Consider the following 11,985-nt stretch of genomic DNA (forward strand, 5'->3'; position numbering starts at 1 on the left):
CTTTTGCCTTGCCTCCTTCGTCTTCTTCGCTCCCGTTCTCTCAATCCCCGGCGACGTCGCTTCTAACCTCCCTCGTCCGGCTAATCACCCTAGTCCCTTAGGGGTGGCCCTCTTCTCCCCTTTGTCCAATCTATCCAACACTTGCCCTAATCCTTCCATCAACCACAACCCTTCCACCATCACTTTTCACCGGTGTCACCCCATTAACGTCGGTCCTCCACCATCCACCATTACCTAGGATCTCGTGCCTCCATCCACGGATCCAAAACAGAGCATCCTGATGTTCGTCCACTAAACGAACGATATCTCGAGATCCCCAACTCCGATTCGCCTGAAACTTGATTTGTTGGAAAGCTCTTTTCCGGACCTAAAGCATATCAAAATTTCACATCAATCCGACGGCGGAATATTTCGGGATCTTATTTCAAAGTTTCGTGCAAGATCTAGTTCAAATCTGAGAATTAGAAAAGATCGATCTTTAGCCCTAAAGGAGAGATCGTATCATGTAGATTTTTCATTCTGCAATTTTAAGCATAGTGATTTAAAAACCTCAAAGGTTTCAGACTTCTCACGTAGAAAGGCAACCCAGGTATATCTGGAGTAAACATCGACCATTAAGAATATATAGCGTTTACCTCCAAGACTTTTCGTTTTTGTTGGACCTATCAAGTCCATGTGAACTAATTAAAGTACACGGTCGGTGGTTGCTGCATTTACCTTCTTGTGTGAGATCCGAATTTGTTTTCCAATTTGACACGAACCGCACACTGTTTTTGATATTTCTTTCATCTTAGGTATTACTCTTACCATTTTTTGTTTGGACAGAGTAAATAATTCTTTGTGATTCACATGTCCAAGACGTTGATGCCAAAGATCTGCAATGTTGAAAGAGGCACTGTTACATTTCAGTTTATGTGACGTTCCAACAATATAGCAATTATCAGATATTCTAGATCCATAACATATAACATTACCACCATGATCTAGAATAATACAATCATTTTTGGAGAATTTTACCTCATAATCTTCATCACAAAATTGATTGATACTCATAAGATTTGCTTTCAAGCCTTAACATAAAGAACATTTTCAAGAATAGGAATCCCCGGAGAATTTACCTTTCCTTTACCTATTACCTTGGATGAATTACCATTTCCGAATGTCACAACTCCCCCTTCATGTTTTTCAAGATTAGAAAATAACGACTTGTCACCCGACATATGTCTTGAAGAACCACTGTCTAAATACCACAAATCAGAATTTAAAGCTTTCAAGGCTGTATGCACAACATAACATTTCAAATCACTTTTCTTGACCCATATGACCTTTGTTTTCATCCCATAAATGAAAGCAGTTCTAGGTTTTTGCAAAAATTTGCAATGAGGTCGAATATGCCCTAGAATGCCGCAATGATAGCATATCGGAACAAACCCTTTTCTACTCACCTTTTATCGAGGAGTGTGACTAAAGTTTACCTTTGGTGCCGTTGACGATTCACCAGTTTGTAGATTCACCTTCAGTTTAGAAGCATTCATTCAGGATTGCTTAATAAATGCAGTTGATGACTTCAAATATTCTTCCTTTTGTATACCAGCAGAAACGAAGACAGTTTTATTCAAATATTCTTCCTTTTCCAGAGAACTGAGCCTTTAGAATCTCGTCAAGTTTGTTCTTCTCTTTTAGAAATGTCACTTCCTTATGCAATTGCTCTAGTTCAATTTCATCAGCCTTCATTTTATTTTTTGCATTGTGAAGTTATTTAGAAATGTCATTGACACGTTCAAGTTCCAATTTGTACTTCTCCTCAAATTGAATTCTTTCTAGTTCGATTACCTTGAGTCGTTGAAGTAGTCTAAGATTGCTTTTCTTGAGTTTAAACGACTTTAGGTACAGGTCATTATATGCCTTTTGAATTTTAGATTCATCTTCCTCAGCTGGTAACATATCCTAATCATCTGTACTATCAGTATCAAAAACAGAATCGATATTAAGTAGAGAAGAGGCAAAAGCAATAAAGTTTTCTTCGTCTTTTCCAGAATCATCATCAGATTCATCTAAGTCATCCCAAGTAAGTTTCATAGCTTTACCCTTCTTCTTAAGGCGATTAGGGCATTCTTGTGCTATGTGTCCAAAACCAGAACATTCAAAACATCGAAATTTATTCTCAGAATTCTTATTTTTCTGTTTGACACTGTTGTTGCTCACATCTATATTCGAACTCGCAGTATTCTTCTTTTTCACAAAGGCTTTGCTTTTCTCAAGTTTTTCAGCATTCAACTTGTTTGGCTTCCGAAAAAATTTATTAAACTTTTTGACGAACATGTCCAACATCTCAACATCTAAATCACCTTCATCATCAAACTCCTCTATAATTTGTTCAACTGTGGATAGAGTAATCCATTTGGACTTCCTCGGTTTTGAAAGACTGGACTCAAATGTTTGTAGATTTCCTACCAATTGTTCAACTTTCATAGAATCGATGTCCTTATTTTCCTCGATAGTGATAACTTTCGCCTGAAACATCTCTGGAAGAGACCTAAGGATCTTACAGACAATTATGTTTTCAGGAAATTTTCTCTCCTAGGTTGAAACTGGAGTTGACTATATCACTCAGCTTTGCATAGAACTCATCAAATGTCTCATTATCCTCCATACGTAGAGTTTCAAAACTAGTAGTCAACCTCTGAAGTTTAGAAAGTTTTACAGCCATAGTTCCTTCGTGAGTAGTTTCTAAGACCATCCAAGCTTATTTTGCTATCTAACAAGTAGAAATTCTTCTAAATTCTTTCGAGGAAACACAACTAAAAATTGCATTTATTGCCTTGCTATTCCATCCAACTTTTTTATAGTCTAACCTATCCCATGACTCTATCGGTTTATCAACAAGTTTATCATCCACCATGTACATTGGTGGACTCCAACCGTTCACAACGGCAAACCATACACGTTCATCTATAGACTTCAAGTAAGCTCTTATCTTAGCTTTCCAATATTCATAATTTGATCCATCTAGGATAGGAGGTCTAATAGATGATGGTCCATCTCTATGAAAATCCATGCCTATCTCGATCTCTCTCAAAGTGTGAGAGAACCTCGCTTCCGATACCAATTGAAAAACTCCTAGACACAAGTATGTATCTAAATACTAGGCAATGATATCACTCGTTCGCTAAGTAAAAGTCCGTAGAAATATTAAGAACGAAAGTAGAGATGAACGCCAAGATTTTAACGTGGAAAACTCAAACGGAAAAACCACGGATCCAAACTCGGATCAAAACCAATCACTAGAATAGTAGCAGCTTACAAGACCGACTCACAAAACAACCCGTCGATCCAAACTACTTTGTTCCTCTCGGTCTTACTCGCTAGAACTCACGATTCACCGCTTCGTGATTGAAGTCCAACCTCGCAGCCCTCGAGATTGATCTTTCGTTTAGATAACCCTTAAGACAAAAGATTAACTTTTAATGATGAGTGGAACCTTGTTAGTTGAAGAACCGATGTAGCCTCAAGAAGTCTCCTTCAATAATGCTTCTTCAACCACCCTAGAGATAGGGAATCACAATCCTTATATATGATCTCCAAGTTAGAGCCAAATCCAAGTCTTATCCGTACTCACGAAAGTCCAATTTCATCAAACTTCGTTGGTGCGTTCGAACGCGGCCCGGGTGCGTTCAAACGGCATGACTTGATCTCAGGTGCATTCGAACGGGCCAGAGTGCATTCGAACGCGACAGCTTGAATTCTTTAGGTTGCGTTCGAATGCGTTTATGAACGCAGCTCTCGCCCGTGTGAACGCAAGATTGCGCGTTCGAACGCGTTTGTGAACGCGGCTCTCTCGTCCGTGTGAACGTAGTACCCATGTTCGAACGCGTTTGTGAACGCGGCTCTGTTCCCGTAAACGCAGATTCGCGTTCAAACGCGTTTGTGAACACGACTCTCTATCTATGTGAACGCAGCACCCGCGTTCGAACGCGTTTGTGAACGTGGCTTTATGTCTCGTGTGAACATAGATTCCATGTTCAAACGCATGTGTGAACGCGGTGTGAACTCAACGGCTTTTCTCCAATAATCTTGCAATTCTTCAAACCAGAGATATTCTAGACTTGTGTAAAGCTCATATACATGAAAAAATACACTTAGAATATTTTGTACACAATTGCCAACAAATAAAAACCTAAAAGAAGGTCTCAAATGTGGTCATGGTCTAGTACTCACAAACGCTATTTTTGAACCTACAGAATTTCTAGCCGGCGTTCTAAGTGCAAACTGCCCATCTCGGTTGTCCGAATTAGTTTTTACCGTCATCTTAAGAGCCTTATAGTTTTTCTCCATCCTCATGGCCTTCTCAAAGGCCTTCTCAAGAGTAGTAGGACAAAGAGCACAAATATCTACTTGTATCTCCTCTCGTAGCCTTGAAATAAATGTGCTAATCAATGTTGGTTCGGGCCAAGGTGGCTCACAACGACTACTAACTCTTTCAAATTCTGCCTAGTACTCCAATACGGTTGTCCTCTGAACCATCTTGCTTAATGTGGCAGCAAAATCTTCATATGTCGCTATCCCAAATCTGCGTATAATCCTCTTACAAAAGTTAGCCCAACCAATAAATCCTCCTCCACGAATAACCGATCTATACTAATGCAATGTCGTTCCTTAGAGTGAAAGTTTGTCATCTAGACTTTTGTGTCCTCCGCTGTCTCTTGACAGTCAAAGTATTGTTCAACTTGAAACACCCAATCCGTTGCATTACCGCCTTGGAATTTTGAAAAGTCCAAGCATACGGTTCTCCCTTGAATAGCATTGTCGAGTTTTGCGAAAGATCCTTGGTTCAGGTCTAAACCTATATACATGTTGATCACCTTCTCTAAATCCTAGAGCACGTCCATCACCATTATAGGCATAGGTAAGAGGAGATTATTGACATTCACATGACGCACCTGGACTTGTGGGTATCGGTTCAATAAGGCTCCACTGCTGGTCTCCTTGAAATCCAATCCGCAACGATTTTGGACTCAATGAAGCATGAAACTTCTAAAAGAATCTGCGAACAATCTAACCAATAGATCCTCCTAAATTTTGGATATGTTGTTGCTCTTAAAGAGAGCTTTCGAACAAATCTAAGATCACAGAATTCAAACGGTTAGATCTCAAGATATTGACCAAACAGTGGCTGAAAGTCAATTAGATCCTAGCTTGATAGCCCTCCAATAGCAAGATGGATGCTAGGTTTAGTTCTTGGTAGGAAGGGGGAGAAGTTGTAGAAGAGGGAGGTTCGAAGCTAGAAGAGGCTGACCAAAGACGTGGGCGGTGGAAGAAGGGATGTGGGAGAGGGTGTCAATAGCTAGAGACAAGTAGAGGAGGAGATAAAGGCCAAAGCCAATTCCAATATCATCATCATCGTACTCTAATTAGGGTTTTCTCCACATATATATAGAGAGTCACCCTAGGGACTCATCAACTAAAACAATTCTAACAAATCCTAACAAATCAGTAACTAAGTTAAAATCCTAACAAACTTCTCGGATTAACCCTTTGTTTCGTCGCTTATTTATAGTAGTAGAGTCATAGCAAATCGGATCTAGTTTGCCCGATTAGACTTCCATTCGCTTTAATTTAAAATTAAAAATAACAATCAAACTAATTAACTAGACTTGACTCAACTCAACCTAACTAACTCGACCCTCGTAATCGATCATAACATTCCGCTATGCTTGCGATACCTTATCTCAAGGTGACTAATTCCTAACGTCCTTGCTCTCATAGAGTCGATCACGCCAATTAGTGGACTTAGGTTCATCCTCTTTGAGCCCACCAAGGAACATGACATTGGCTAGCTGGCCCTTGCATTTATTGTCAGTGGTAAAACGGTCATCACATTAGAAGCACAAGCCCTTCTTGTAGTCTTCCAAGTCAATTTGCACAAATTGGCGCATGATTTGTATAGGGTTTTAGTAGGTCATTTGTGCGAGCTAGGCTGGGTAAGTGTAGCCTCTAGCCTCTAGTGTACCCTAAGCCTCTAGTGCGAGCTAGGCTCGGTCGATCCAACTTGGACTCTATCAAAAGATCTCTTCAGAAGAGTGGGCCTCAAGGCTTAACCTTAGCCTAAATGTTAGGCCTAAGCCTACTGATGGTCGTGCTCTTTATGGGCCAAGTCTAACTAGTTGGTTACTTAATTGCAGATCCATTCAAACTTCTCGTGGTAAGTTTAAACTATTATTAACTAAGTTAGCTTAGTTAATGGCCTAGAAGTCCTCATACTCGATCAGACTAAATCGACCATCAACAAAATTTTAAGACTCCAATGATCTAGTTCATTCTGCCGACTAGTATCACTTGATCACCATGCCCTTCTACTAAGTAGGTTCAGTCCAGCGGGTCTTCTCTAGAAACTTTTGGAAAATCAAACTTGATGGTTTCAGCTTGAATTCCACAATATGGCCCATCATAGCAAGCTGGTTGACCTTACGGTGGATGTTCGTCACGTGGGTCATAGCCCCACTGGTCTGGCTCACGTTGTGCTCGGGTTGCATGTTGGTCCAATTTAGTCGGCTTATGTGAGCCCACCGAATCATTCAACCAGTCATCTTCAAGCTCGTACTTAGGCCTAAGGTCACGCTCATGAATCCAAAATTGACTTGTATGAGGTAATCAAACTAGTTAGCAAAAATTCGAGGTGCTATGTGATTTGTGCATTTCATCTTCTCCATGCAAATGAGTTAACCCTAACAATAGGGTGCCGCCATAGGCTATTGTAGCCTTGGTGGTGGCTGGGTAGGGTAGTTAACCAGTGGCAGTCATCGCCCGATAGGTCCTCGTGGTGGGCGGAGCGACGGCGATCGATGATGGAATGCCAAAATTGAGCTTAGGCTAGATTTGATGTAACGACAGCCAATACAAGGCATCGGTGGGTCCATTAGCCCCTAATGGCTATGGATAGGGCCCGAGGCCCCACCATAGTGGAGCCGCAGCAGCGGGAAGCCTCAACAAAGCCACCCCGACAAAGGGGTAGCTAGCATTTGTGTTAACCATTTGGTTCGACAACCCGATTGTTGAGCGGCTATGGTAGCAACCATCGGCTTGTAGTTGAGCCAAGGAAGCCAGCCATGGCCACCAGTGGCTGTGGAAGCATAGGACCTGCGGCCACCAGCCATAGGTTTGCTGCAACAATAATGGTCGTCGATGGTGGTTGTCCAACCAATGTTTGTGTGAATTGCGGCCATGGTTTAGGTGCAAGTGGTTTGAGGATTGGAATGGACGTGACACTTTGGGGCTTCATACTTTCATGCAATTGTCGATGGAAAGCTACAGATTTTGGCCTTGCCTTCTACTGCGGCTGGGGAAGATAGCGATAGATTCATCGTGAGAGGGTGCTCCAGCATCTCTATCGCAGCGGTCTGGGTCTGTAGTGGTGGAGGGTGCTCCACCATGCTTAGCTAGGGGAAGGGTCGTTGCGATAGTTTAGGACTTCCCTCCACCTCCCCTACGAGTGTCATCGCCTACCCATGGCTAGGCTGTTTATGCCATCGCCTGCTACACTGGTGGTGCAACGGGGTGGTGGGCAGCTAGTAGGGCCTTTGCCAAGGCCTAAATTGAGTCCTTGAGGGAGGTTTACATCTACTTCAATTTGGCTAAAAATTCTAAATATCATTTTCGTCCACACTAGTGGCTCATCATTGACAGTTGCTGGTGTCGGTAGTGGCATCGAAGAAACTACCACAATGACAGAGATTAGTTCTTATTTTTTCTCATTTGCCTTCCTTGATCTCGTGTTAACCATCGGGCGAGGAATGACGACTGGGTACCAACAATACGAACCAGATCTAGATTGATATGTTTCTAAAAAAATATGATATTTTTATAGTTAGTAGGCTGACGAGTTATGGTTCTTTTGACTCTAATTTTTTGTGATTTCGAGATTGGAGTGAAAAGTTAAAATTAAAATAGTGAAAAAAGGTTGAAATTGGATAGATTTGTAATTATCTGATATTGTGTTGGTCATCATAGAATGACAGATGGCTAAGGGTGGTGAGGGACGATTGTAAAATATGGTGGCTCATGGAGAATGACCACTCTGGTACCAACAATATGAACCAGATCTAGATTGATATGTTTGTAATTTATTGTGATTCCGAGGTTGGAGTGAAAAGTTAAAATTAAAATAGTGAAGGAATGTTGAAATTAGATAGATTTGTAATTATCTCGATATTGTGGTGGTCATCAAAGAATGACATATGGCTAAGGGTGGTGAGGGACGACCAGTAAAGTATGGTGGCTCGTGGAGAAAGACGGTGGCTAGTGTTTGGGAGCTTGTGAGTGTTCTAGGGATAAGATCTACTCCCATGAAGATAAAGATGATCCAATGGCTATGATAAAAGATAGAGACAATATAATAAATTGACTGAACTCAATATTCATTCCACATTCCAAAATAATCTTTGACCTCTCATATTTGTAGGAGTAGTGTTATAGCGGGTCGGATCTAATTTGCCCTATTAGACTTACATCCGCTTTAATTAAAAATTTAAAATAGTAATCAAAATCAACTAACTAGACTTGATTTGATTTGACCTAACTGACTTGATCCTCATGGTCGGATTATAATACAAATGTGGCGCGTCAAAGAGAAGATGATGCCAATGAAGCGTTGAAGTGAAGATGCACTCTTAGTGATGCGTCACAAGGAAGACGATGAAAGAAGGTGAAAGGTCTTGAAACAAGCACAACTTTCATGGGAAGTTATGTCATTAAAACTCTAGATTAAAGGTGGGATAAGTCATTTAATATTCCCACACTACTATTTAATATAATACACTCACACTCAATTTGACAAAACTATATTTATAAAAGATGGTGTAGTTTTAATGAAAGAAAGGTGTTGCGATGGTTTTAACAGAACTACCATTTACCAATATTTTGAAAGTGTTGGCAAATGAATGCAATGCTGTGAAATTTTAATTGCCGCAAGAAAATGTCGGAATTGCTTTTGATTAATCTCGACATTTTTTTTAAAGTGTCGTTAAGTTAGCATTTGATGTAGGAATTATCACTTTTTGCTCATATTTTTGTAAAATTCTACTAATTATTAGAAAGTGTAGGCATATATATATACATTACCTATATTTTGTGACATAAATTTGAAATTTTCTTGATCATACTCAATCATGGTTATACAAACAATTCGATTGCACAACTCTGATCCTACGAAAAGCAAAAGTTAAACCATATTTTATTATCATCCTCTGACTTTTAACTAGCTCTTTAGCTCTGTATCAAAATGTTGATAGGGAAAATATGCGCTTATTGGCATTCTTTCCTCTAAATAGAGTTATTTGGTTATAGATTGAGCAAGTCAGTCACCAATTCGACCTGGCTCGAATTTAGGCAAGCTGACCCAAGCTTATATTATTAACTCACTCAAGCTCGACTTATTTACATCATTATGAGGATCGGGATACGAGCAAGTCACATAAAAATATAGTTACTATATATATATATATTGAATTTATATAGCTGAGCCTGAGGGAGTCCATTTGTACTCAGGCTTCGCTCGAAATCACTTTTGAGCTTGAATTTTGCGCTCGATCACTCGCTCATTTATTTTGACAGCAGTAAGATAATAAGTTTGGGAGATAAATAACTTGTGAAAAATCCTACCATTGGCCATTTCTTTTATCTTCTTTAGAAAACAGCGTTTCTGGTCGATCTCATCAACCGATGTGGAAATACGGAACATCAATAAGGACGAGTATTCAAGAACCTAATGATCTTATTTCATTTAATGAAATACCAATATTCACCTCGAAAGAAGAAAAAGATTTCAAAAGCTTATTCAGATTCAACACTTAACAACAAACACAGCAATCCAAAGGAGAAGGAATGAAAGAAAAGGAGAGCAAACCAGTCGAAAATGAAACAACATTTGCTTATTCTCTTGCTACAGAATCTGCTAATCGAATCTAGTTTGGGAATCTACAATCCCGTCGGATCTCTCCATTCGCAGCTGTTTTCACCCCGATCCTCCCAAGTTTACCCATGGCGGTTGTAAATGCGTTGAAGAAAGCTTGCTGGTTCCCAGCAAACAAGTTGACGGTGTTGCGCGATCGTGGATCAGTAAACAGGACTTGATCGGAGGCAAGTAGCCCCATGCCTCGCTGGAGATTCTGGAAGTAAGCATTGTCAAACCTGGCCGGAGTAGTTCCATCCAAGAAGGCAAATGCAGCGGGGCTAAAAACTCTCGGGCATGTCCGTTGTAGTTGGAAGACGAATCCAGGATTCATGGAGGGATCTGTTGGTCTGTTTGGTGCGTAATTGTAAAGCCTATCAATGAAACTCGGACAACCAGCGGCACCGATAGTATGAGCCCCTGATCATGCATGGATCAATATGTTAGCAATAATTCCTACCTTTTAATGTTTATGTAGATGTACATCAACATATATTTGGAGTGTAACACAAATGTGCTGAAAATTTTTACCAGATAGAGCAATCATGTCGGTCTGTGTTAGACCAAAGGCACCAAACATAGCATTAAGTCGATCCAAATTGGCGTCAACGTGAGGGAGAACAACACTGGATCTCGTGGATATCCTACCGTCGTACCTTCCAAGCTCGACAGGATAGAATGGTCCTCCACTCTGCGACAAGTGTTCCACAGGTGTATCAAATATCAACAATCGGACGTAGGAGCTAGCTCGTCAAACAGATAAGTCTTAATAACTTTTTGAGTCTTTTGATCGTTACCAGGACAACTGCATCTCTAGCTGCAATGGCAATGATATCGGCACAAGACACCTTGTTCCTGCACTGGGGATTACTGTCAACAGCGGCCTTAGCTGCCAAAATTACATCAAACCCTTCTGGTTTCAGCGTCATATCTTCCGGGCTGCGCCACTCGTCGTCTGCATTTGGCGAGATGATCATAACCGACGCGTCGCAGCCCTGCATGCATGTCATAATCATCTCTCTGTCCTTATATGATTGATAACCGTAAATAAACAGCTGAAACAAAAAGGAAATTTCACGTACCCTGACGAAGCAATCATGGAACAAGAGTCTCAGGGCAGCAGGTGCGGCGATGGGAGTCTGTTGCATCTTCCGAATGACGGCTCCACGGACTACGGACTCTACATTGGGACAGATGTTGGCGTAGTAGTTCTGCCTCAGTTGTGCAGTAGCTGTGGGTGGTGAGATGACGAGAGAAAGAAGAAGCAAGGAGAGAAGGGAGACATGGAAGTTATACATAGCAAGCTAGTTTGGTTTGTTGCTCTGGAGCTCAATAGCTTTCCTGTAGTTTGAGTGATGAGATTAAGATAGCTGTGTTTTAGTTTATATAGAGCTCAAATGATGCTACAGGGATGTAGAGGTCTAGCAGTTCAGATTTATCAATACTCAAAATATTTTTAACTAGCTTGTGGCTCGAGTGATAGGAGTGTGCTGCACGACCATCACAGCTCATACCTAATAAGCTATTCTTTAGAATATACTAAAAGAAATTAATTTTCTTAATCATTTAGAAGATTGCCATTAATAATTCTCGGGTTTATAGTAATTGGAATCCAAGCTAGCCGATTGATATGAATAACTTGGTATCCCCTTAGTCTCCCTTTGATTGACTCAAACGTAAACAAATTTGGTCTTATCGGGTTCCACTAGGTTTGGTTTGTTCACCGCATTGAGTTGACTTACATGGTTATAATTAATTTAACATGCACAGCTAGCATTCCTTTCTCTGTCTCCTATGACGTTGATCGATTTTCACTGCTGGTTGTAGGAATTTCCGAAACTTGAGTAACTTGTCACCTTTTGATCCAACGTACGTAGCATATAGATTGTAATTAATTCTTAGGATAATAAATAGGAAATCAGACCCATTAGTTTGATTATATTATGCAATTAGTAGGTTCTAAATTTGCAATTAAAGGATTTAAGAGAGTTTTAGCTAGAAACCTCCATGAGTTCATTAAAAAAGAAACCGTTGACAAT

General features: G+C 40.4%; 1 protein-coding gene across 1 annotated transcript; it reads right to left on the reverse strand.

The window, feature by feature from the left end:
- Positions 1-9,959: 9,959 nt before the first annotated feature.
- LOC140800217 (peroxidase 45-like) lies at positions 9,960-11,244 on the reverse strand. The gene is made up of 4 exons (XM_073154893.1): positions 11,029-11,244; positions 10,744-10,941; positions 10,478-10,637; positions 9,960-10,366 (listed from the first exon to the last, which is right to left on the reverse strand). Exons 1-4 carry the CDS (start codon positions 11,242-11,244, stop codon positions 9,960-9,962), a joined length of 981 nt encoding a protein of 326 aa, XP_073010994.1.
- Positions 11,245-11,985: the final 741 nt, after the last annotated feature.

Source organism: Typha latifolia, chromosome 1 (genome assembly GCF_019914945.1).
Source record: "Typha latifolia isolate L0001 chromosome 1, TyphaL0001v2, whole genome shotgun sequence".
NCBI classification, from domain to species: Eukaryota; Viridiplantae; Streptophyta; class Magnoliopsida; order Poales; family Typhaceae; genus Typha; species Typha latifolia.